Genomic DNA, 27,167 nt, shown 5'->3' with positions numbered 1-27,167 from the left:
CTTTTATATTATAAATGTTTGTTATTAAATGTGGGAAAAAGATCAAAACATATTCTACAAGCATAAAAAATGTTATTATCGAATTAAAAAGTAAAATATTAAAGTTTAAAAATCAATTATTAAGAAAGTGTTCGGTTAATCGGGCCAATCCTATCGGGCTCGGGCTATTTTCGGTTCGGGCCATTCGGGCTAAATTTTTTTCTAGCTAAAAATTTTCTGCCATAACCCTATTTTTTTATCGATCTATTCGGGTTGATAGTCGGTTTCGAACTTTTTTGACATCCCTAGATTTCAACCCTAGCCAATAAGACACCAATAGCTAAAATATGTTGGCCACAAATCACAAGCACAGAATCTTAAATTAGTTTCAGATTGGTAGTTTAAACGATTAATTAGCAACATTCAATTGCCATGGTACATAATTTTTTTTATAGGAACTGGACTTCGTTCAAACTAATTGTACCCCATAATAAATCAATGAACATAATCAGTAATTATATAGTCGGTAAGCCGATTCTCAACTAACATCCATGTATTATCATCTTTCGGACAAAAAATTTGTAAGAAATCTAATACCATAAGCTTTAATACACACTAGTGAGTTTTTTTTTGTGTAAACACACTACACTAGCGAGTTGTTTTGGCAAGTATAGTGTAAATATAAAAATATTCGGTAGGAATTGCCAAAAGATGGAAACTTTATCCCACTTTGCTATAGTTGGAAAAAAAGAAACGAGAGAATTCAGAAATTTCATCTCCCTCCAACACAATCCAAAAACGCAATTGACATGGATGGAGTTGAGAGCGAACCCTGGCACCACAACTAACAAAAAAATTCAATCTTTTTTTGTGAACCCAAATGCCCAAATGTGTCCCACCTCAAAACCACGCAGTCAGCCGCGACACTGTCACCGCCTCCTTTACCACTAAATATTTTTGAATTGGATTACGGTAAAACCGAAGCCAAAATTTGAGAGGCCATTAAGTTTTTCAGTGGAAGTGAGAGAAAGAAGAGAGCTTTGCACATGTACATGAGCTCATCATTTCTTCTTTCGTTCCTCATTTCCATTTGGTTGTAGATTTTTGGGTTCTGGACTTGTTCCTTTTATTTTGTTGTATTTTATTTTTGGGAATTTCTAGTTGAGGGCGAATGGGGAGCAATAACCGGTGGAACTGGGAGGTGGCGGGGTTCGAGCCGAGGAAATCGGTGGAGCAGAGAGATGATTACCGGAGGGTGCCGGTGGCGCCGCGCCGCTACTCGATGTCGATATCGTCGCCGTCGGACCTGTCCAAGCAAGTCCTCAACTCCAAGTTCGTACGGTTGAACGACAAAGTCAAGGTCAGTGTCTTCCTGACGCATTCTTTGAACGTGTGCTGCTGAAGAAAGAGTGGTTTTTTATTATTTACTTTTTTAGCAGTTTTTATTCGGAAATGCTTTTAAACGAACTCGGCAATTTGAGCTGGCACACCATTGTTTGCTGGGTTTGTTTGTGTGAGTGAAACCTGGTCTGTTCGAATCAGTTTTACAGACTCAGCTGATTTCAGATCCTTATTTATACGTTTGGGCGGAATATACTTGGGAATGCGGATGCTTTTGAGCATCAATTATCGCGGAGGATTATGCAATGCGAGCCTATGATGTTTGAGAAGTTATTGAATTCTTGTTTAGATTCGGAGAAAAATGCAGCCTCAATATTTTTCTTTCGGGATTTGGCGTTGGTTGAAGAAAGTGCTCGACTTTAGATGGCAAAATTTTGCTTTTTAGTTGTACTTGTCCAGCTCCTGTGGATAGTATCTATATCAAAAGAGCTCATGGACACGCTGTATGTGCTTCTTTGGTTTCCAGAAATTTACTTCATTGAGCTAGCATAGTTTGTTGTCATTTTGTGGAATTGGTTTAGTCCAGGGTAAGAATTAGGATAGCTATTATGTAGGAGATAATGCTTGCACAGAGGTGTATCCTATCTGTGTAATACTTGCAAGAAATAGTTTCTTGTAGATATTAAGATCAAGGAGCAGAGGGTGTGGGAGAATTTTACGATACAGAGGTTAGAGAACTGAAATGAGATTTGTGGAACCTTCTGATGTTCTTCCAGGCATTGGATGTTGATCCGCTCCATATTCTGTGTCATGGAACTTTCTCTATGCTAAGTACGATATTCTAAACTGAAAGGGACTTGAGAAATTAATAAGAAATGGAGTAGAAAACTCTGGCAAAAGGTTGGCTACCTTTGAAGGATCATTTTTCTGAATTTTAATAGTTACGTTCTAGAATGGGACATATTGAAGATTCTGAATCTTGTGTCTCTTACAGTTATATGCCAAGTGAAGTCCAATACACACTACATTGTATATGGATGATTACCTCAAAATGATAACTTATACAAGTATTGGTAAAAAAATTATGAGAGCTAAAGAAGCTTGGGGAGGCTGCTTTTAGCTAGTAGAACAATATCTTTCCTTGATTATCTGAAGAGTAAGCATTTACTGCTTCTAAACAATATTTTTTAGAAATTTATATATTTTCTTGCTTGTGGTGAGCAATATTCTTTCATGGTCAGTCTTGGAGTTCACTCTAGAGCTTTATTAAGTGTTTTAAGGTTTGCATGCTTTCTCAAGTACTATTAGCAAGGTTTTGGTAAACTGGGTTCAACATGTTTGTTTTACTTTCACTGTCTTCACCTATTGATTGTAACAAGCTTGCTCCTACTCTGTCATTAAAATTGTCACCTTTACTTTGTCTGAGCAGCTTGTCAGAGAAGATTACTTGCAGTTAAGACAAGAAGCCATGGATCTTCAAGAATATTCCAGTGCAAAACTTGATCGAGTGACACGTTATTTAGGCGTACTGGCTGATAAGACTCGTAAACTAGGTAAAGTGAGCCCTTTGTGTCAACAATTGTGTCAATTTCGAGCTAGATTCAAATTTGGCTCGATCTGTTGTCAACTTTGGTCAAAACTGTCGTATCGAACAACTGCAATATTTCCCAATGGTTTTGGGTTGTTTTATTGTGATCCTTCTCTGCTTTGTATACAATGAAATCACTGTTCCTACCATAATGCGGATATCCTCCCTAATGCTAGCTAGGTCTCCTCCTGCTGTAACTTTATAGCCCTACTAGTACTACTTCTTAGGGCCCTCTCCTTCTGCTGCAAATTGGGTTTGATTCCAGTTCATGAGGTTTAGAGATGCCAACCTTTTAATATATTTTTCTGTATATGAATCAATATAGTTGGCTAACTGGAAACAATCCACCTACTTCCAGATCAGGCTGCCCTTGAAACAGAAGCTAGAATCTTTCCACTGCTATCTGAGAAGAAAAAGCTGTTTAATGACTTATTGACGGCCAAAGGTACTTATTTATACTTAAAGATCTCTGGAATTCATATGTTATCCAAAAAGCTATATTGCATGATAATCCCACCAATCTGAACATGCTAGACAAACATATTGCAGGGAATGTAAAGGTGTTTTGTCGTGTAAGGCCTCTATTTGAAGAGGAGGGCCCAGATATTGTAGAATTTCCTGATGATTATACTCTACGGATAAACACCGAAGATGACAGTCTCTCCAATCCAAAGAAGGATTTTGAGTTTGACAGGGTTTATGGGCCTCATGTTGGACAAGGTAGAATCCTATTTCACTTCCTTTGCTTCAGCTGTTTAAAGAACTGTACTAACTTATGAGCTTTGTTTACGCAGCCGATCTCTTTGCTGATATTCAGCCATTTGTTCAGTCAGCATTTGATGGATTTAATGTTTCTCTATTTGCATATGGGCAGACCTCGTCAGGAAAGACGCACACTATGGTATGGCTTCTTCTTCTCTTCCCCATCCTGCAGTACTCTACACATGCTATATTTATTCTCTATTCTTTAATCATTGACTGCAATGTATCTTATACATTTCTTTATTTCTCTGATACATATGTTTATTTGACATATTGTACATTAACATAGTACATGGTGCATGTGATCATTGATCTATATTTTTCTTTCTATTCGTTCAACTCTAATGAACTGCATTAAAAGATGTAGAATGGGGGTTCTTTTGTCTCAATCCCAATAATATTCACATGGGAAGCTATTGTCTATTGTTGGCCTTTATGTTAGATTCAGTCGGGTTCATAGTAAGATGTGTCCATGTTATAAAAGATTGATCATTACATGTGGTTTACTATGTTTTCTGATATCCTTTTCATCTTCTCCAGGAAGGATCTAGTCATGATCGTGGTCTATATGCTCGATCTTTTGAGGAGCTCTTTGATTTATCCAACTCAGATGCAACTTCAACTTCTCGATATAGTTTCTCAGTTTCAGTCTTTGACCTTTATAATGAACAGGTTCCTCTCCGTCTACATCATAGCATAGTTACTGTCCAACTTTTTTATGAAGGGTTATTAAGTTATTTGCATCCACCTCCCATTGGTATGGATCTTTGGCACACACATGTCTTGTTGTTGAAAATTTTGGCAACAAATTTTTAGAAATTAAGTTCAAGTACTCAATGTTGTGAAAAGCACTTGAGGCGGCCGTCTTGAGACGCGCCTCAAGGCGAGGCGGCAACAAACCACTCCAATTTTACGCTTTTATTGCTAATTTAATAATATGTGCTTTTTTTGCTTGAGGCGTCGCCTTGAGGCTGTAAGGCGGTGAAGAATGACATAGCCACAATTGTGAAAGCCACTTTATAAAAGTATATTTTTTTAATTTCAAAAGCCCATGCACACAGCCGGAATTTTTATGTTAAAGTGGGCCCATTCAAAATAATTATATTCCAACCCTAAATATTGGAAATGTTTAAAATTTTAAATATTCAACAAACCAGAGAATTTGGTGTTTTTGAGATATTTTCAGCTTTTATTTTGATTATTTTAAGACTTATAAACCCATAATTTATAGTATATTCTTTATTGCTATATGGTGTTATTCGTTGTTTATAATTATTATGATTTTTTTTTTGTGTGCTTGGTGTGAGGCTTACGCCTCAAACCGCCTTACCTCGACGAGGCAAAACGCCTCATCCCGCCTTAAGTTTTTCACAACATTGCACTAAAAGTTATTTTTTATTGCAGACAGAATGTGTTAACACAATGAAAATATTTTATAGACTTAAAAAGGAAAAGTGATTACCAAAATGATAGTTCAATGTCTTTTACAATTTAACTGATATTTAATTACTACTTTTTACAACATTTCCATCTGTTTGAGTTTTTTTGAGATAAATACTAGTATGTAGTAAAACTGTTACCCTTTCTGATTGCTGAAAAGAATCTCCATTTAACATGAGGAAAAATATAAATGTTGAAGTGTGTGAATTTCAATTTTTTTAAAGGAGTAAATGACTCATTTTGACTAATGTACTGATTTATTGGACTAGTAGATATGTTATATTATCTCTAGTTTCAAATGGATAATAATGCATTTGAAAATTTGGTAGCCATGCCATTTACAATAAAAATAATAATTATTGTGCTCCATTTGCATTTTAAAATTTTCGACCAGACTCTTCTTTAAGTTAATCTTTCCACTTTATGTAATTTAGAAGACCTTGAAAACTAGAATTTGCCATACCTAATTATCCCTACCTGTAGAAACTGTGATATATTTTAAAAGATATATCACGTTTTACTTAAAGTATATGGATATCGATCTTTAGGTCCTTAAGAACAGTTTGTTTTCTATATATCATGCTGAACATCATTAATATCTGATGCTGATGTTGCACCTCACCTTTGCTTTTGTAGATAACAGATTTGCTTCTGGAATCTGGAAGTACTCAACCAAAGGTCTGCATTGGAACATTGGATTATGTTGTAGAACTTGTCCAGGAAAAAGTTGAGAACCCGTTAGAGTTCAACAGGATTCTCAAAACAGCTTTTCACAATCGAGGAACTGACACCTTGAAGTTTAAAGTTTCCCATCTGTATGGTTCATCAATTTTATTGCCTTTCTTTAGGCTTCTCTTGCTTATTTGTGTTTTGTTCTTTGGTTTATGTTTTGGTTTTGCACTATTTTTATCGGCCCTTTGTCCTTTTCTTTTGGAACAAATACATGTCTGATGTCAATTATAAACTTGAGAGCATTAGAAGTCACCTGCTTCTACTTAGTATATGTGAAAGATGCCATATTTCTTGAGTAGCTCTCTACATCAAAAGTTCATCTATAGCATCGTTAGGCCTTAGGTTGTGTGGAAAATGAAATTATATGTATTCAAATGAAAAAGTAGCGGGCATAGAATATAAACATGTATGGTTCTGTATGTTGCTATTGATGTCTTTCCACAAAAAGTGCTTGAAAGATGTTGTGTCATATGTAACTGGTGGGTCCGAGTGAAATGATGCTTTAAAATATTAGTATAATTATTAGTTGGATGTAGTTTGTACAATAACGATTGTGCTAAGATTTACTAGGATAGGATCTTTTGTAGGTAGCTGTCCTGCTGAAATTATATTCCTTAGTAGTCTATGAACTGCAAAAGTTTGGCTGGTTTGATGATAAAAAAATTCGTATGTTTATTAGTTGGATGAAGTTTGTACAATAATGATGGAGTTCGTTCTGATATTTATTTGGGTATTAAAATTGTCTAGGATAGGATCTTCTGTTGGTTGTGGTGCTGCTAAAATTATTTTCCTTAGTATTCTATGAACTGTATAAAAGTTTGGCTGGTTTGATGCTAAAAATAAGAGTGAGACTCTGAAGGGTCTTACATTCAATTTGGTAACTAGAAGATTGGAGATGTTAGTGGTGTTCTTATCTTCATAATCAGCTTAGTAGAAAAGATATTATATCCTGGATTTTACATGGTTGAAAGTTGACATGGAATATAACCACTAATGACCTCCATAATCCAAATGCTCCATATCAAATTCAAACTACAAAGAACACTGTTTCTATATTTTTTGAATTTTATATGTTGCATTACTATTTCCTGGAATGGGATGTAACATGTTTGCATAATAATGCATTTCAATTTCAAATATAATCAAGAAACATAATTGCTGCATGTTGTATTCTACTTTTGATATGAAAAGACATTAAAACCTTTACTTCCTATATTCTTCTCATTCATTGTTTGTTTTTCTTTTGTTTGTATTTTGTAGGATTGTCATTATACACATATACTATACGAACTTGATCACAGGTGACAATATATACAGCAAGCTTTCTCTAGTGGATTTGGCTGGAAGTGAGAGTACGAGAGTAGATGAAACTGGTGAACGTGCAACAGAATTGCTGCATGTCTTAAAGTCCCTCTCAGCGTAAGTTTAAGCACTGAATTTGGTTCTCCCATTAACTCCAATTCTCTCTCTTCAAATTTGACATCTTCTATGTGTCTGACGTTGATGATACAACACAAATGGTGTAACTCTGGTTGCTTTCCATTTATTTTACTTGCTATTGGCTCTTATTTAAATGTCATATTGATTTGCTTTGCATGTTGCTCTGTTTAGTTTTATTAAATCACTAACCTGATGTTGAGAGGCTCCTTTGTTTGTCTGTGTGTGTATGAAATATTGTACTGTCTAGGAAAAGGCTATTTATCTTTTTAACGGGTACACAATTTACCTTTTACTTATTGCTCTATGCCAACATTAAGGTATATGTTACTTTTGCAAAATATCAGCTACAGTTAGATTACTAATCTTTTGGTTTATTCTATCCATGCTGTCGGATTTCTTTCCGCTATTATCTCCTTGTTTTCATATGTACATTTTATGTAAATTTCAATGTTCTGTTGGCAGATTGGGTGATGTTTTGGCATCCCTAACATCAAAGAAGGATGATATTCCATATGAGAACTCAGTGCTAACAAAAGTTCTTGCAGATTCACTAGGTAATAGGTGACCATGCTCTGGTTTTTAATTCTTTTATATATTTCCGTTCCCTGTTATCATTGCATAGCTAACCATTATAAATGGTGTTTTTTGGAGTCTGTACCTACTGTTTTCGAACTCGAATCCATGGCCATTCTTTATAAAGTGTGTTTATAGGATTGATATCTTTGCTACTGTCCATTTGTATCTTAATTTAGAGAAGGTGTTGATTTCCAGTTGGTAGGATATGCATCAAAATTTGTGCAGTGAGTTGGACAAGTTTCTGATCGTTTTCTTTTGGAAGCAAAGAACTCTTGAACTAGGGAAAGCCTTGTGCAAATATGCATGCAGTTTTCAATGTCGTAAATGAGTTATGAGAACATTTTTTACCATTCAAAGTGAAGTTATTTCAGCTTTTCCGCTTTAAATAATTTTTTGCTACTATAAGATGCTCTCAACTCTCATGTTTCACTAACCCAATGCCTTACTGGCTGATACATGAAGTCTATGTTAGCATGTTACACATTTACCTGAGCTTTGTTGACCCAGAATTCAATACATGAATAATTTACTATGGTCAAGGTACCACGATCAAGGCATGCAAATACATCATGACTACCACACTTACATCCTTTGCATCCATTCCATTATCTTCCTTATGCATTGGAAGTTGCTGTTAACAGTCGTTTTTGCTTTTAAATTTTTGGATTTTCTCACTGTCCTAGACTTGATTCTATGTCATCGTACGGTGTTCAGGTGGAAGCTCAATAACATTGATGATTGTTAACATCTGCCCTAATGTGCCCAGCATGTCTGAGACACTGTCTTCCCTTAATTTTTCTTCTAGAGCCCGAAATGCTATGTTGAGCCTTGGGAATCGAGATACAATCAAGAAATGGAAAGATATTGTAAGTCTTCTTAATTTCTTTTTCTGTTGGGCTCATCTGTGTATTATATTACTGATAATCTCATGATGCATGTATCTTGCCAAAAGAATGCCAAGATAAAAGTATGCGATAAGAAATTATCTACTAAATTTTGCTGCAAATTTTCTTGCAGGCCAATGATGCACGTAAAGAATTGCTTGAAAAGGAAAAGGAAGTCAGTGACTTGAAGCTAGAAAGAGCGGGGCTTAAAACAAGATTTAAAGCATGCAAATGACCAGTGTGTTCTACTCTTCAATGAAGTTCAGAAAGCCTGGAAAGTTTCTTTCACATTGCAGTCAGATTTAAAGGTTTGTAGCACCATGCTTTTCAGCTATTGTGTGATTGTAAAGTAATGGATTATTCTGCAAACCCTATATTTACTCTCTAAAATTATTAAATTAGAGTTCATGCAATCATTCGGTATTGTCAATCTGGTTTTAGGTATATTTGCAATACCCATATGATGTTCTGATTATGCTTCTTGAACTGACAGTAACCTGTTTAATGAGCACTTTTTAGGTTTCTTTATCTGACAGTCTGGAATTTATTTTCCACTTCATTGCAGACAGAGAATATAATGCTTGCAGATAAGTTTAAGATAGAGAAGGATCAGAACCTGCAATTACGGAACCAAATAACTCAGTTTTTACAAGTGGAGCAAGAGCAGAAATTGAAGATAGAAGAAAAGGATTCAGCAATTCAAATGTTGCAGGTTGGCTCAGACTTTCTGTATTAAGTACCTTCAATCTTAATGGTAGATTTGCTGTCCGCTCAAAAAAATGGTAGATTTGCTGTTATCAGTTGACCTGCATCCTGGAATACATGCATTCATTTATTTGCATTACTCATGTGTTTAGTGATTTCATGCTTCTCTTAAAGATGATGAAATGCTGCATGCTTCTTATATGTTGAAACTGAACAATGAAGCCATGTGTTTGTTCCTTCTTGTCTTCTAAGGATTAGAAAAGTCATGATGGCGGTACTTTGAATTAAGTCATGCAAAATCTTGGTTTAAATTTTATTTTTAAGCAGTTACTCTGTGACTTTATTTGACAATATTGCCAATAAATACCATCTTCTTTGTTAAACATTTTCTTGTATTAGCTGGCGGTGAGGGTTTATTTCTTTCTTTCTGGGTTGGGGGTTGGATGATGCACTGACCTGCTAAAGTGATAAATTCTTCTGCCTGAGGAATATGCTTAATAATGAAAGTGGTTAATGAGATTGACAAAAGTGGATATGGTGTCTTTGTTTTTGGTTGTCACTCTTTGATGACTCTGCATCATGCTTCTGGTTATCTGACAAAAGGTAAAAGCTTTCAAGCACAATTCAAGAAAAGCATTCACATTCAAAAATGGTACATATTGAATGCTTATAGTGCTCGCGCAGGCCCTTGAACTAGCACTTATCACACATCCTAATTAAGTGAACGAAACATAATTTGTGGGATGCTACAGTGAACTGTTAAATGGGTTTTTGAGGTATGGTTGCCAGATAGTTGCATTATGTGCCAAATATTCTGAAATTTGTGTTCATGTTAAGAAGTGCATAACTTTGCCAGCTTTATGTTCTGTGAGTTATATTGATATCACGTCCTCAATTTATAAAGAAATGAATCACATGCTGCCTAAAAGCTGAATGTCGCAATATATCCTGGTTAATATGACTGGGTCTTTAATTTTGATCATGTTTGTTGCCTCTGTGTAGGCCAAACTAAAGAGCGTTGAGTCACAACTGAGTGAAGCTCTTCTTATCAATGAGACAAGGACAACAAATGGCTCTATATCGAAGGCTGAAGAGAACTCAAGCAACAAAGCCACAGGGGATGACATGGATTCTACTGCTGTTACTAAGAGACTTGAGGACGAACTGAAGAAACGGGATGCACTCATTGAGGTACTTGACCGTGCTAACTTTCCACAAGATGATTTTGTCTGATTCATTTTCTCGAAATGAATGACACTACAATGTGTATCATATGGTAGTTTGACAAACTTAATGCTAGTTCCTTTTCTCCTTATTCTTTCTTTTCTTTTCTGCAAATTCTATCTGTTAAAACTACATGAAGGCATTGTGTCTTTGCTGGTATTTCATTATCTTTAATTTCTAGGTGAGTAAGTTTGCCTTTTTGGTTTCATTATTCGGCAGAGGTTGCATGAAGAGAATGAGAAGTTGTTTGAGAGACTGACTGAGAAAGCTTCTTTAGCTGGATCTCCACAGGTTTTAATTTCTATATCTTTTTTTAAAGCTGTTATTTCCCATGCGTTGTGTGTCACTGTTGTATTATCGTGTTCTAGTCATAGTTTGATATTTGTGGACATTGTCGTCACTTGCTTGAGCTATTCTTCCAGGTATCAAGCCCATCTCCCAGGGGACCACTTAGTCAGTCTCGTGACTTGCAAAGGTGTTTTTCCAGTTTGCTTTGAGAACCATCTAATCGGTTCTCTTTTGTCTATGCCTTCTCATATAAACTTGATTTCCTCTGTACACTCCATGTTCTTCTTATACGTTTCCTAATTGATATATTTGATTTCTTTATTCGAATTCTCTTTGACAGAAATGAGAATAACAATGCCAAAGGACGCCCTGGTGATGGCGTTTCACCTTTAGCCTCTGAAAAGACGGAGAGAGCTATTGCATTGGTTAAGACTGGCACTGACATCGTCAAAACTACACCAGCTGGTGAATATCTTACTTCTGCCCTGAATGATTTTGATCCAGAACAATATGACAGCCTTGCTGCAATCTCAGATGGGGCTAACAAGCTCTTGATGCTGGTAGGAACTAATATTCATATTTTCATGCAATCAACTATATCTCTTGAAGTAATATACAGAAGCTGTTTTCATGTTTCTATATGTCATCATTTTATTAATTTGGTCGTTGATTTTTGTGGGGATTGTATCTCCCCCTCTAATTTGATTGTCAAGGTAGGTTCCTTGCTTGCAATTTTCCTCTGTTCTCAGTATTTTCTGTTCTGTTCTCAGTATTTTCTGTTAAGCACTTGTGGGCCTTCGACCTGCTTAGTTGTTTGGTATCATGGTTTCTCACTGTGATGAAGAAAGACATGATTGCATCTGCTTGGCAAGTTTATCTATAAAAAAGTAGTCTATGGAAACCTTTTGGCATCAGAGAAAAATTAGCTTGGTTTCAGAGCATGCATTAATGACTGCTCTGCATTTTTCGTCACACCATCTGTCAGTGAAACACCTATTGTTCACTGTCAAGCTTCCTAAAGCTACATAACTGCATTATTCCTTTCTTTAATACTCCATCCGTCCCATTGATAATGGCTCACTTTCCTTTTTCGTCTGTCCCATTGATAATGGCCTATTCCAAAGGACTCCACCACTTTCTATCACTTTCATACCGTGCCGAACAGTAATGAGCCATTATCAATGCGACGGAGGGTGTATCATATAGTTCTCATTCTGAAGTATTTCTTAAGATTCATTGTCTACTTTGATGGTTTGGGGATGGTGTGACTGGTCTATTTTTATCTATCGGCTAGGTGAAGCTGTAAGGTTTGTTTTGTGCATTTGCACCCTACATGGTTATATGTCTCAACTAAGAAAGTTCAATTATTAAAACTTTGAATTTGTATCATCTTTCATGATAACTGTTTGGTTTGCTACGTGGTAGGTATTGGCTGCAGTCATCAAGGCGGGTGCTTCTAGAGAGCACGAAATCCTTGCTGAAATAAGAGATGCTGTTTTTGCTTTTATTCGTAAAATGGAGCCCAGAAGAGTGATGGATACCATGCTTGTTTCCCGTGTTAGGATTCTCTATATACGGTCCCTGCTTGCTCGGTCACCAGAGCTACAATCAATTAAGGTGCCCTCCCTGTCATGTGTTGATCTACTAGTTGCATAGATTAAATGAAACAAGTCTTATGCAACCCAAACAAAAACAAAAGAGAGAATTTAAAGTGAATATTTTCTGTGGTGTAAGGTTGCTCCTGTTGAGCGCTTTCTTGAGAAGCCTAATAATGGACGTAGTAGAAGCTCTAGCCGCAGTAGCAGCCCTGGAAGGTCTCCGGTCCGTTATGATTCCAGCTCGAGGAATATGCTGGTTGAGGACCAAATTCAAGGGTTTAAAGTAAATATAAAACCAGAAAAGAAGTCAAAGTTGTCATCAGTAGTACTGAAGATACGCGGAATTGATCAGGTAACTTAGTCGTGTTTTCCTTCTTGATTCCATCTGTACTGATCACTAGATTTAACGTCTGTTGCATTCTAGCCTGTCTTGTGGTATTCCTTAATCCAGTATAGATGAGTTACGCTCTCTATAAGGGCTTAAGCTTAAATGAGCTACTAAATTAAGACGATTTCCTTGTAATTTCAAAAGCAAAGCAACAATCAACAAACAGTTGATGGACCATTCTGACCTTGTAAGTTCAAAAGCAAAGCAACAATGAATGATTTCCTTCAGGGAGTGGTTTTGATACCTTAAAACTGTTAGTTGGTATTATACTTCTGTGCAGTTTATAAAAAAAAAAACTCCCTCCATCTCCAAAAAACATGCACATTTTACCATTTTGGGCCGTCTCCCTCCCAAAAACATGCACTTTCCATCTTTGAACACTACCCCCATCACAATCCCTTTATTTTTTATCCCTTCTTTCCATACTTATAGTGGGACCCCTTCACCACTCACAATACACTCATCTAACATTTCCTAAAACCCGTGCCACCCAAACTGTCGCATGTTTTTCAGAGATGGAGGGAGTATAACATTTCAAACCTGGCCTTGAGATGAACTGCCTGTACCCAAAAAGCGAAACATTGCGAGGAATATGCCCTTAAGTTACCCCCCTTTTGTCTTTGGTCCTTGAAGATGATTTGGCTATTCCATATTGTGTTTCTTCTGTTGGTGAGCTGCAGTATGTTTTTCTTTTTATTTCATGTATATAAACAGTATGTCAGTTCTTCTGCCGGAATTTTTACAATAAATGTGTGAGATCAATGATGCTCAGTAGTGTATTTGACACATCTGATTTACTAATACAGGAGACATGGAGACAGCATATAACAGGTGGAAAGCTCAGGGAAATAACAGAAGAAGCAAAAAGTTACTCGATTGGAAACAAGGCTCTTGCAGCTCTTTTTGTTCATACCCCTGCTGGTGAGCTCCAGCGTCAAATCCGAAATTGGCTTGCAGAGAACTTCGATTTCCTTTCTGTTGCCGATGACACGGTAGCTGGAGCAACTGGTCAGTTGGAACTTCTCTCTACAGCAATAATGGATGGTTGGATGGCTGGACTTGGTGCTGCCCAGCCTCCGAATACCGATGCTCTTGGCCAGCTGTTATCTGAATATGCCAGACGTCTTTATACTTCACAACTGCAACATTTAAAGGTATGTTCCTACAGTCTTCTTTAGATTCACATCTTTCTGCAGCTACAACCAGAGTGCCATTATCTAGTTCTTTTGCTGTATGCGTTTCTTTTTTCTTTTCTTTTTTAAATAAAAAAATACTGTCTATCAATTGACTGATATCTGCGGTTACATTGGTCTATCAGGATATTGCCGGTACTTTGGCGACTGAAGCAGCGGAGGACTCTGCTCAAGTAGCTAAGCTACGTTCAGCTCTCGAATCTGTTGATCACAAGAGAAGAAAGGTCTGTATTATAGCGGTTTTTACTTCTCTCTGTATTGAAACTTGATAGTATTCTCTTGTTATCATCATTTTTATGACCTGCTCTATGGTTGAGGCGGATGATTTTCATATTAATAAATTTCTTCAAATATTACAACAACTAGAGGCTAACTGTTTCCTCGAATCAGATTTTGCAACAAATGAAAAATGATGTGGAGATGTTAAATTTGGAAAGTGGCGCTGCACCTATTCGGAATCCTTCCACTGCTGCTGAGGATGCAAGACTCGCATCGTTAATTTCCCTTGATGGCATACTGAAGCAAGTCAAGGTTTTCATCTTTCTCTAATTTCTCCTCTTCAATTCTTCAAAAAAACCATTTCTCCTCACGAGACTACTACTTTCTGGATTAAAAAACTGGGAAATTTGAAAAAAATTGTGTTAACAGGATTTAATGAGGCAAGCTTCTGTGAATGTACTGAGTAAGAGCAAGAAGCGCTCAATGCTCGTCTCTCTAGACGAACTTTCAGAACAGATGCCTTCTTTACTCGACATTGACCATCCGTGCGCTCAGAGACATATTTCAGAAGCTCGGGATGCTGTAGAGGTATGCAGATAAATTTATGCAGGTCTTAGCTATATGCCTTTGCTCTTTCTTAAAATTCTAGTTTGCTATGATCCGACGCAGTCGACTGCAGAAGAGGACGATAAGCTTTTGGAGGCACCACCCGGTTCCAAACTTTCCGCAGACACAACACACAGTTCTGAAACAGATGTGGCACAGTGGAACGTGTTGCAGTTCAACACGGGCTCCACTACTCCATTCATAATCAAATGCGGAGCCAACTCGAAGTCGGAACTGGTTGTGAAGGCGGATGCACGGGTACAGGAACCCAAGGGCGGGGAGATTGTACGAGTCGTTCCAAGACCAAGTGTTCTCGAACAAATGAGCCTGGAGGTGATGAAAGACGTGTTTGCGCAGCTCCCGGAGGCTCTGAGCCTGCTCGCTCTGGCTAGAACGGCAGATGGAACCCGAGCTCGATATTCCAGACTGTACAGAACTCTGGCCATGAAGGTTCCTGCACTAAGGGACCTAGTTGGTGAGCTTGAGAAGGGGGGTGTGCTCAAGGACATCAAATCATGATGTCTCCTGCCCTTGCCCCTTGGTTGGGGAATTTTGTGAAGTAAACATGGAATGTGTTGGTGTAGCAGGAAACAGGTCCTTGTGTAAATTTTTGTGCTTTTGTTTGCTTCTAGTGAAGGCCAACCTGTGATTGTTGCTGTTTTCACCATGTTTATGGAATTAATATGTAGTAAAACTTTCAGGCCCGGGCTTATTGTATTTTTCATGTATTTTGTAGTAAAACTGTGTTGGAGGATTTGATTTTCATGTGCCAAACTGGCAATGCTTCCTTTTTGCCAGCTTATAATTTAATATTTTATCTCGTATTTTATTTTGTAAAAGATAAAAATGTTAAAGTGAATCGTAATTATATTTAATTAATTTATAAAGATAAAAATACAACAATGGGCCAGTATATTAATTGAATTCTTCGGGCAAATATGGGCCCGAAATAGCTCTCGCTCAAGTGATTTCTTATGGGCTGAAGTAAAGCATTTGCGGCCCTAGAGGCCCATTAGCTCTTCTCTCTCTTTCTCTTCCCCTCTCTCTCCGCCTTGAACAACACACAAACTCACTCCCACGCATCGCGAGAGCTCAACATAGCAGACAAATGCCAGCAAGAATGGGTAGTGACTACTCTTTGACATGCAAAAGGCTAACTCTTTTCACAGTTTCAGCTGTGGTGATCCAGATGATTGGTTTATATCTTTTCATCGTTGGTTTCTTTCCGGTGAAGCCTTCTCTCTCCGGCATGAGGTATGCTTTTTTATCCCTTTCAGCTTCAACTTTCACAATCATTTCCCACGGCTTAACTGGTTTGCTTTTGTCATTTTTATGGGGTTCACTGTTTCCTTTGTTTGGTTTAGTGGATTGGAGAGCTTCTATCCGCCGGGTGTCGATTCGATTCATTTGGATAATAATATTTCTACCTTGCCTCCTGAAAAGCTCAAATCATTATACCAGGTGATGCTTGTTATTGCAAATGGTTATAGATTTCAGATATGACCAAATCATTTTGGTTGGTTGACTCTACTTGAACAAAGATGGTATTTTTTCCTAATTTGAAATGCGGATAATACCTTTTATTCTCACTGGCCAGTATGTTGCATCAGTACTATGAAATGCATTTGCGAAGTTAATTTCACTCAATTTCCGTAAGCTTATGTGGCTTGGTTGTGGTGAATGCAGGAACTATCTGGTGTTCCTCCATTGTATGATAGATTAATATTAATGGTACGTAAACTTTCACAATGTTAATGCAAATAATTCTGTTGGAATGCTACTTTCTAAGGGTTGGTTATCAACTTTTAGCTATATTTAACGAGTTGTAGTTCAGGTCATTGATGGATTGCCAGCTGAATTTCTTCTTGGAAAGGATGGGGAGCCTCCCCCTAAGGTTTTTATGGAAGCGATGCCATATACACAGTCATTATTGGCTAGTGGATTGGCAATTGGCTTTCATGCAAAGGCTGCACCTCCAACTGTTACAATGCCTCGCCTAAAGGTAAGCAAATTTCCGTAGCTCTCTATCCTATTGACTCTCATTGCTTCAGGAGTGGAGGATAGATGTAGCCAAAATTCTTAACAATACTGATGGCTAAATGTAGGCTATGGTTTCTGGAGCTATAGGGGGATTCCTTGATGTTGCTTCTAATTTTAATACCCAAGCATTTTTGGAGGATAACCTTATTGGTCAGTTTTAAGTTTTCTGTTCACTTTTGTCCAAGCAATACGAGTGGGCCCTCTCATGTTTCACATTCTTATTTCTGTTCTATTGGCAGCTCAGTTTCGCAGGATTGGATGGAAAATGACGATGCTTGGTGATGAAACATGGCTTAAGCTATTTCCAAATATGTTTAACAGGCATGATGGAGTTAGCAGTTTCTTTGTAAGTTGTTACGGAATATCTAGAAACATTGACTAGACTTGTCAATTAATAAGCTACTTCGCTTTCAGTGAGTGCAATAGGACGCTCTAACAGGATTCTTTTTATTTGCTCGGCACATTTACCATCTTGATTTCACTGTTTTGCAACTCGTATGCAGAGTATTTGTAGTACTGCTAGTCATTGGGTAATTCTTGTTGATATAGAATGAGTTCTAATTACAGCTTCACCTCCTGGAGAATCATAGTGGTGCGGTCTTCTCGATGAAAATAAAAAATGGCGTGCTACCTTCTTTCCCCTAATTAGAAGTAGTTTACTGAATTAGATAGTCCGCTAGACTGCTGCTCATATGTCCCGTCTATCAAAAGATAGAAGCTGTGATGTTGGGAAGGAAGCGGAAGCAGTCTAGTTGGTCACATAAAATAAAATTGCGAGCGTGTGTTTTCAAGAGATATGGAGACCTTACATTATAATGTATTGAAATGATATGAGTAATCGCCGTCCAACCTTTGTATTCTGACATTGAGTTGAAACATAGATTAGTATGTTCAACATATATGACAGTTTTATTGCGTTAGTAGATCATGTTTCTCTAAAAATCTTATTTTTCTTGGTCTGACTGAGAATAAACTTTTGGGTCTAGAACGCAAAGTAGATTAAACTAGTCTTATATTTTAAAAGTTGGCGCATTAATGGTGGAGAAATGTGAGTGTGAAAAAGCTATAATATCATTCAATGCTTAACTCTTAAGAAAATTTCTGACTGATTTTTATGTTCTCTTTTCCTTTTCTATATCTATTTTAGCTGGAGGGAGGAGGGGACTTACCTCAGCAAATAAAATTTACCTATCTTGTTGGTCTTACTACAGGTCAAAGACACGATTGAAGTGGATTATAATGTTTCGAGACACTTGACAAATGAGCTTTGCTGTACTGACTGGGATCTTCTGGTAAGTCTATCCTTTGCAAGTTTGGCATATATGACCATAAACTCCTGTACTATGGATGTTTTGAATGCAAGATTGAGAATGAATTATTTTGTATGCATAAGACTATATCATTCTCACTTTAAGTTAAGCTTCCTGTTGCTTAGCCAAGCATTTATTAGTTAATTGTACTCGCATAACAAAATGGACAGGAAACTGAAGATTAAATATTTATTTATCAATGTAATTTGGTCACCATAGTTTTTTAAGTGGCATCAGTCTCTGTAATTATTAACTGCTCCACAATATTATATATATATATATATATATATATATATATATATATTCTACTTAAATTATGGTGAGAAAAAGACTCAAAAGATCCTTTCAATACTCGGAGAAGTGAGCTAAGAGATTTTTAATAGTTCCATTATACAATTTAAAATGGGAGGAGATGGAAGAAAACTTCCAGAGTTTTCAAAATTTTGAAAAGGGTGAAGTAGACATGCTGGGAATAGAAATTACTCTCTGTCTCTGATACTGCAATTCACTTCATACGATTAGTATGCTTCGGAGAGGCTAAAGGTACTCTGGCTTCTAATAAGTATGCTGACCTTTTCTTTTAAATAGTTTATTCTTTTGAATATTGATCAGATGTCATATGATTTAAGCTTAAACATTTTCGTCCTAGTTAATTTATTTTTAACATTGATTCAGAACAAAAAGTTATATGAATAGAATTACTGGTGAACTAATCAAAATTCAAAATAATAATGAGGTTTTTCTAATAGGTACTGTAATAATAAAAGTAAAACAGACTTCAATATGTTTATCTATGTTGAGATTGACCAGGATCTAACTATCACAGATTCTTCATTATCTTGGATTGGATCATGTTGGACATATTGGTGGACGTAATAGGTAATGCTTCCCAATTTGCTAAATGCTTCTAAATAACATAGTACTCATACCTGGCTTGTTTTTCATTGTCAGTGTCTTGATGTGCCCCAAACTGACGGAGATGGACAAAGTAATTGAAAGGATTCATTCAAGTATCACATTAACTCAAGAAATGAACCAAAGAGGGACACTTTTGGTTTGTGCTGCTCTATTCTCATCTGGAATTTCTGGTGCGCAACTAGTTTTTGCGTTTTGCATAATTAGCTACTATAATACACCATGTTGGCTTGAAGTACCGTAATGAATCAGATCTGAAATGCTTTAACTTAAATTGAGTGATTAGGTAATTAGACCTAATGAACTTGTTTCGCTGACAGTGACCTCTGGTTGACTTCACAAGATTTTACCCTAACGATATGGTCGACACTTTTCTACCATAATCAAGGTTACATGCATTATATTTTCAGCTAGACGAGGACATAGTAAAATACCATATTGAAATTGGAGAAATTTGTATGTTGCATGGATTATTGGATTTACTTATTTAAGGTGGAGCATTTCTATGAATGCAGGATACATCATACTTGCGAGAGAAACATATTAGATCAATGCTCATTGGAAAATTGAAAATATTCTCAAATGATCCAAACAATGTGAACCATAATACACCTTATCTTGAGTTTGAACGAGCAGCTGAACTGTGCATGGCATCCTTACGTGTTAAAATAGAATAGTGTTGTCTTAAGACAGGATGGTTATCTTTGCACCAATAATTTTGTTAATGTAATAATTAGTTAGAGAGGGAAAAACATGTTGAAAATCCCTCTGAAACTTTCCTCTATTGTGATTCTAAGATATAATTGTAAACTTATTGAGACTCGACAACACATGCTCTTTCTAGATTCCTGAAGTTAAAAGTTCAGGCATCTCGATTTACTAGTTCTGAAGGATAGTTGTACAATGAGTAATACATGATTCTTCTCGATTGATTCTGTATTGGTGTTTACCCATTGCTAACGCTATAAAATGTTGTTATGTCATATCATTGTCTTAGTGTGACATGCATGCGACAGGCATTTTCACAAAATTGAGAAAGTAAAAATAAAAAATGGATTAGTCCTTACTGTCATTGTCTGGTTTTACTTGACTTTGTTAGTGCTGATGTTAGAGTTTTATTTTGTCAAATACTACGTTTGAAAGATTACTATAAACAACGAATAAGGTTCACATGCCATTTCATAGCTTTGCAGTAATAATGCTGTATATCTATCTTAATGCGCTTTATTTAAATTCCAGGTGGTAGTAAGTGATCATGGCATGACGGATGGTGGTAATCATGGAGGGTCTTCATACGAGGAAACAGATTCTTTGGCACTTTTCATTAGTGCTGAAAAAATCACTGATGCTGAAAATAGTAAAGAAGCTTACCAGGTATTCCCACTTCAAACTAATTCTTATCTGGATTTATACTTGGACAGTAGTTGATAAGCTGAGTAGATCAATATGAATATAATCTTTTCACCCAAAACTAATTAACCCTCTGAAACCACAATGTCAACCAAAGCTAACTAGTAACTCCTATTAAATACTAATGGATCCTCAAAAGGCTGAACGCTGGCAAAAGGTAAGTATAAATGGAAGATAACCTCTGACGAAATGATAAATGTAATCTTCCCACACTAAACCACATCAACTGATGAACTCAAATGATTGTCCAACTTTGGCTAGATACATTCCTATGAGTACGAGGCTACGAGTAATTAAGATCTTATCTCTCTAAAGCTTTTGGGTTTATATGCCAAACTTCTACGATTTGTTCCAGCATATCTTGGGGCAGTGGTGTTTTGTAAGAACTCTACGTAATACACAACTTAAGTACTAGCTCTTTCCATTTTTTTTATGAACAATCTCCCAGCTTTACCTAGGCAATAGCTTCCTTTGAACAGGGGCTACTCTAGCCTTCCTAGTTTATTAGTTTTTTCTAGTATTTACTCCCTCCGTCCGCCAAGATTATGTAAAAATTACTATATTTGGCGTCCACCAAGATTATGTCACTTTCCTTTTAAGGCAATGGTCCCACCATACTCTTTAATATTTTATGCTTACTAACACTCTTTATTTACAAAAAACCCACCTAAAATTCAATCTCAACCACACATCTTATAAAGTGGTGGGACCCTTTCTCTACTACATCAAAATCATCACCAATTTTATTAAATCTTATGTCCAAGCAATTTTACATAATCTTGGCGGACGGAGGGAGTATATAATAATTTCAGTCTCTAATTCTGTCATAATCCAAATTACAACATCAAATTTAACAAGGTATACAAAAATGAATTGCAATTTATTTTAGAAAAGAAAACAGGAAATGAAAATCCATTTAGGGCCTCCTAAACCTGCCATTGCCTAGACTGTAGTCTAAAAGTGATTTACTTGGTCCATGGATGGTGTTGCAAGCTGAAGCATTTGTGTTGTAGTGTCTCAAAATTATAAATTGACATGGATGACCAGAGGTGAAGACAACTAACCTCTGTTCCATTTAGATACCGTTTATAATAAAGCGTTTAACATCTGGTTCTTTGGGAAGCTAGCAGATATCTTTATTTCAAGGACGAGGACTTGCAATAATTAGGTAAGATTGATACAATCGATTAGCATGAAGTCCATGAGCTCTTTTTCTAACTCACTGGAAGATGTGGGGTAGAAATATTTATCTGAGGCCTTAGTTGGACAGTTAAATATTCTTGATTGGAGTGCGTGCTTTCTTCTCCTTGTATTGAACTTCTATAATACTGATGGATGTATTTGAAAACTATAACCTTGTTAATATGTACCATCTGTAGAACAGTTTGCTAAGTTATATTGCTATGCCTTGCAAGTTTCCCTGACATATTTCTTATTACTTTCATTTTTATAGGGATATTACCACATGATTTTTTTATGCTAGTGCTAATAAAGGGCATCTTCATCTTGTTCTGGATTTTTAGGTTGACATCGCCTCAACATTGGCTCTCCTCTTTGGTGTACCAATTCCAAAAAATAATGTTGGCACTGTGATGACTGATGTTTTCTCATCTCTCAAAGGTTTTATTTTATAATCTGGTTCTTATCAGGAATGTGTTTCATTTGCTATGTTGCACCTCTTCAATTCTTGAAGCCTTTTATACTTTAGATACTTTATGTGCATTTTAAAGTCAAATGCAGAAGTGAAATACGTTGTTCCCTGGTTGGATGTCGAATAAGTTGTTCCAGGAGACTCCAGAATTTAAGCTTGGATTTCTTCAACTGAATGGAAAACTTGTTTTTCCAACTAAAGACCCGCCTCAAACAATGAGGGTCAAGTATGCTAAAGTTAAAAATTAAATGCCTCATATCAGCTGATACTAGATGAGCTGCTAATTACTAGACCAGCATCACAGTCATGTTTGACTGTAGTTTCTTAAGTGCATGCTTCTGCTATACTAATGTTAAAAATTAAAAGGCCTCATATGAGCTGATACTAGAAGAACTTCGAGTCTGCGAATTGCTAGACCAGTATGACAATCATGTTTGACTGTAGTTTTTGAAGGGCATGATTGTGCTTCTTTCTTTTGACGTGGCCAATAGCAGACACTAAAAGTAGAATGTGAATTCCTGTTGACGAGAAGTAGAGTTGCTAGATTTGGTGTGCATGATCTGCTAATGAATTCGACAATAGGACTATGGATTAGTTTCCAAATAGAAATAAAAAAACTTCCACAAGCAGAAAAGACAGGATTTTGCATTAGAATACAGATGCATCATGCATGGCCTAGCAGTTTTTGATATGCTTAATTGTTTGTTAATAAAGGCGTATATTCACTTTCATATAGTGAAAAGACATCTTAAGAAGCCCATGAATATGATAGCACACAAAAGATATGTAAGACTAAGACCATTTCTATTCATAAGCTGATAGTAGAGAAACATAGTACAGTAGTTACTAGATGAAAGCTTTCAGATTGAGGTATCTATCTTGTATCAAACCACCTAAGCTTGTCATAAAGTCGATCCTAGCTGGAGTTCAGGACTCGATCTACTCTGCACACACGCACACCGACACACACTCTTTCTCAATTAATTTTCCATGTCACTAGCCCGTTTTATGATCAGTGTGTTTCTCTTTCATCTTACTCATAAAGAAGCTGAACAACAGCTGAGGATACTAGAGCTAAATTCTTGGCAATTGCTGAGGCTACTACAAACCCACTTCGCCGAATTTGAATGTGAAAGATTCTTATGTGAGTCTGCAAATGGTAAAAATGATGGTGCAGAGAGGTTTTGTTGCTCATATTTAGCTGCAAATAAACTCCACGAATCCTGGAAATCGAAAAATTCTGTGAGGTATCTTCATAGCATCTTGCAAACATGTATTTGTTCATACAAATTTAATATAAATAATCCAACTACAGCAAAAATGTGTAAGACTCTTTTTCTTTATTCTCCAAATAGATCCATCAATGGAGATGATTACGGGAGCATAGTTATGGCATATCATGATTTCCTTGGAATTGCCGGCAAGTGGTTATCAAGCAGATCAACTGATGTACGTATAAATTCTCTTACTTCTGAAAGTTAGTTTCTTCTAAGGAAATAATAATACCTAGCTCTGTTCTTCCTTGTTGTGCCCTCTGTTTCATGGTATTACAGAAGCCATTTGTTCTACTTGCACTGGGAATAGCAGCAATGCTTCTATCATGTTTGGTATTTATGAGCCTCCTTTTCCTCCTTGGGCGAGAGAATAATTTCAAGGGAAGTGAATACGTGTCTTGTATTGATGACAAGACTCACACATGGCATTTAGAGGAAAAATTTATTGTGGCTGTAATGTTTATCCTCGTATTAAGTATGGCTTCTAGTTCTATGGTAGAGGAAGAGCAATACATTTGGCACTTCATGACTTCTTCATTTTATTTGATCTTGCTTAGAAAGGCTATACAGTCCATCACCAATGGCAGTGCACTCACTTTGACGTCGGGGCAAAAAGTAAGAATAATCCATAGCATATATTGCATCATTGCAGTTCTACTATGTAGGAGAATTCTCAGAGGCTGGCATCAGGGTGGTGTCAACTGGTCTTATCTACCAGACATTTCAAAGCTACTTGCGCAGGCAGGAACTGTTCCTATGAAGTCCCTGCATTTGTTATCATTGGTCCTTGTTAGTGTCACATGTTCAGCTGTTCTTTTGGCAATGCGGTTGAGAACTAAGCTAGTCTTGTTCTTACTGCTGATTTACTGTGTTCCTGTGCTGATCATTTTGGAGCAAATTTTGAAATACCAAGATGGCACATTCACATCTTCAAGCATTCAGAGTACTGCAATGATTCAAATATTTTATGCACTTATAGGGATTAATACTGTGGGGATCCTTGTTGCTTTTCCGTGGTTGATGCTAATCAGAGATCCTAAAACCGCTAGAGACATCTCAAAATTATCTGATGATGCTTTACAAGAAAGTCAATGTGAGCTTCAGTTTGGCGGCATTAGAGAATCTATATATGTAATTGGCTGGTGTTTTGTATTCTCTTGGTCTTTATTACAACTTCTGCTGCAACAGCCTATAAATTCAATGCCCACATATTTACTTCTTGTGCAAATTCTGGCTACCCTACGCTATTTTTCTGAGGGTGGCATTCATCTCAAGCACTGGGTTAAGGTAAGTTAAATCTCAATATATTTACATGGAAAAATACATCTTTAGATCCTTACATTTTTTCACTTCTTTCTTCACTTCTCTCTTTCCTTTTTAATGAGAAAATGAGTTCCTGCACTATTATGTATAAATATTAACTGATTTTGCACTTTCACTTGCAGCATAATTTGGTCATTGCATTTTTATTGAGTCTCTAGACTTTTATTTGCATTAAAATTTGGTTCTTGAGATTGGCCATGCATCTCTAAACCAAGTCTGACAACAAAAAGTACATGTACAATGACAAAATTTTATGTAAATGAATGCGAAAATACCAAATGTAGTCTCCTCTTTTTTTTTTAGCCCTATATTGGAATTGTGCATAGAATGAAACTCCTGGAGTGTAAAACGGGGAAAATTCTAAAAAATAATTATACTATACATCTCATGTTTTTGACTGTAAAAGAGGGTGGGTTGTTTTTGAATGTTGGTTTGCGAACTCCATTAGTAGTATATCTGCTAACATTGTTGGATAAACTACAGTATATCTGCAAATCATGAATGGCTGCACTTTTCAGGTTGCTGCTCTGTACTACTTGGGAATGGCCGGCCACTTTGGTCTTGGTAATACCAACACTCTTGCTACAATTGATGTTGCTGGGGCTTTCATTGTACGGTTTTTACCTTTAAAGTTTTGCAATTATGTTCTGATTCTCAAGTATGTGTGGCTGAACTCTTTGTGTATCTTCTTTCCATGTCTCTGTTCTGATGACTCCCAGGGCATGTCGAGCCACTCAACTGTGATTTCTGGTATTTTGATGTTTATTATCACATATGCCTCCCCAATGTTAGCTCTTCTTAGCACATTGATGGATGTTTCCGTGGTGGATACAAGAGCACTTGCCAACTCCCGGGATGTTTGTTTCGGGCATCTTCTGAAGACCACACTGGGGAATCCTTGTCTAGTTCCACTCGGTCTGAATTCCATTGTCCTACTCGCATACACAATCATATTGCTTCTAATGAGAAACCACTTATTTGTTTGGAGCGTCTTCTCCCCAAAGTAAGTTTTCACTCAAAGTCGATTCTTTTGTGGAGACTCTTGAATTTTGATATCTGTTCTACGTTAGAATTAGGCTGTTAGACACCTAAAGCAATGGCGTTCGGGTCGAATCTTGATAAGCTATTATTACTTACAAATCTCTGAATCTCTCACATTGACGCCTCTTGGTAAACGTGGCATGGGTTACTGTTTATGATAGATTCTAGATGAAGAAAAGGGTAAAGTGAGAATGTAACTCCCCAAATGATTCTTGTTGACGAGTTATGAGTTATCGTTGTTTTGCAGGTATCTCTACGTTTGTGGCACAACGGCCTGTGTCTACATTGGTGTATTGATCATGGCCTTGACTGTAACTTACGCATGCATTGTTAGGACTTTTCGAGTGGCATGAATGAATCTCAGGACTCTTGAATCGAGCAGTCGAGTCAAGTTTCAAGCAACTCTACACGTAATGTACGATAGCTCCTTTGAGTTTTACATGAAACAGATTTAAGGATGTCAAATTTTGGTTCTTGTTGAATGTAGATGCAATATTATGATTTACCTTTGGGTGTAAATGATTTACAACAGTTATTTTTATCAATTGTACTTATCAATTAAGGGTAATTTATATACTGAAGAGTTGTTCACTTGTTGCGAACGAGAATCGTATCGTACGTCAAATTTACTTTTTTTGGATAATCAGACGTAACTTCCCACCTCTATTAATCCAATCTCTATATGTGTTTCGTTGAGCTTATAAGCTCTTTAAAACAGCTTATAAGTTGTTTAGGAGCTTATAAGCTCCTTCAATAAAGGTGAGCAGTCGGTCCGGACCGGATCGAACAGGACCGGACCGACAAAACCGAGGACCGAATTTCTAAGATTTTTAGGACCGAACCGGACCGACGTAAACGCTAGGACCGAACCGGAACCGGACCGAAACTGCCGTCGGTTCTCGGTCCGGTTCGGTCCAAAATCGAAAAAACTGGGCAGTTTGCGAAATTAACCCAAAAATCACTTTTTTACACATATTTTAACCTGTTTAACAACAATAATTCAAATATTAATAATATTAATAATTAAAATATTAATAATATTAATAAAAATATTAGAAATAATTAAAATATTAGAGAATTAGGGTTTTAGAATATTAGAAATAATTAAAATATTAATAATATTAATAAAAATATTAAATATATATTTAATATATATATATATTCGATTCGGTCCGGTTTTCATCGGTTTTGGCCTCCTCCGGACCGAAATCGAACCGACCATAAGTTGGTCCATGAAAAT

The 27,167-nt window shown here is 36.6% G+C and overlaps 2 protein-coding genes across 3 annotated transcripts; both read left to right on the top strand.

Annotated features, from left to right (window-relative positions):
* Positions 1-697: 697 nt before the first annotated feature.
* Positions 698-15,787, top strand: LOC131021851 (kinesin-like protein KIN-14B). Its single transcript, XM_057951171.1, is given in 24 exon segments — positions 698-1,339; positions 2,750-2,873; positions 3,267-3,353; positions 3,458-3,628; positions 3,703-3,809; positions 4,211-4,342; positions 5,747-5,925; positions 7,103-7,261; positions 7,745-7,836; positions 8,573-8,724; positions 8,876-8,938; positions 8,940-9,050; positions 9,308-9,454; positions 10,450-10,638; positions 10,891-10,962; positions 11,094-11,146; positions 11,300-11,519; positions 12,385-12,576; positions 12,694-12,909; positions 13,752-14,099; positions 14,264-14,362; positions 14,529-14,669; positions 14,787-14,945; positions 15,027-15,787. Coding segments are annotated over 24 exon segments (3,858 nt in total). The 5' UTR covers positions 698-1,150; the 3' UTR covers positions 15,483-15,787.
* Positions 15,788-16,010: 223 nt separating this feature from the next.
* On the top strand, positions 16,011-26,518 carry LOC131021852 (GPI ethanolamine phosphate transferase 2). 2 transcript variants are annotated; one of them, XM_057951173.1, is made up of 17 exons: positions 16,011-16,217; positions 16,328-16,424; positions 16,650-16,694; positions 16,798-16,965; positions 17,069-17,153; positions 17,243-17,349; positions 18,215-18,295; positions 19,140-19,192; positions 19,265-19,367; positions 20,468-20,602; positions 22,162-22,258; positions 23,338-23,536; positions 23,645-23,738; positions 23,843-24,850; positions 25,405-25,497; positions 25,606-25,889; positions 26,175-26,518. In XM_057951173.1, exons 1-17 carry the CDS (start codon positions 16,072-16,074, stop codon positions 26,278-26,280), a joined length of 2,901 nt encoding a protein of 966 aa, XP_057807156.1. In that variant the 5' UTR covers positions 16,011-16,071; the 3' UTR covers positions 26,281-26,518. The 2 variants fall into 2 exon arrangements, with proteins under 2 accessions (XP_057807156.1, XP_057807155.1); XM_057951172.1 differs by having other exon boundaries at positions 23,335-23,536.
* Positions 26,519-27,167: the final 649 nt, after the last annotated feature.

The sequence above is a fragment of the Salvia miltiorrhiza genome, chromosome 4 (assembly GCF_028751815.1).
Source record: "Salvia miltiorrhiza cultivar Shanhuang (shh) chromosome 4, IMPLAD_Smil_shh, whole genome shotgun sequence".
In the NCBI taxonomy this organism is placed as follows: Eukaryota; Viridiplantae; Streptophyta; class Magnoliopsida; order Lamiales; family Lamiaceae; genus Salvia; species Salvia miltiorrhiza.
Note: the sequence above shows the minus strand (reverse complement) of the source record. Positions and strands in the feature narration are given on the sequence as shown.

Bases quoted from the DNA above. Each gene is read 5' to 3' on its own strand.
- LOC131021852 (XM_057951172.1), top strand. From the start codon at position 16,072: ATGCCAGCAAGAATGGGTAGTGACTACTCTTTGACATGCAAAAGGCTA. The intron at 17,154-17,242 runs GTCAGTTTTAAG...TTCTATTGGCAG, and splicing joins TTTGGAGGATAACCTTATTG to CTCAGTTTCGCAGGATTGGA. The intron at 17,350-18,214 runs GTAAGTTGTTAC...GTCTTACTACAG, and splicing joins ATGGAGTTAGCAGTTTCTTT to GTCAAAGACACGATTGAAGT.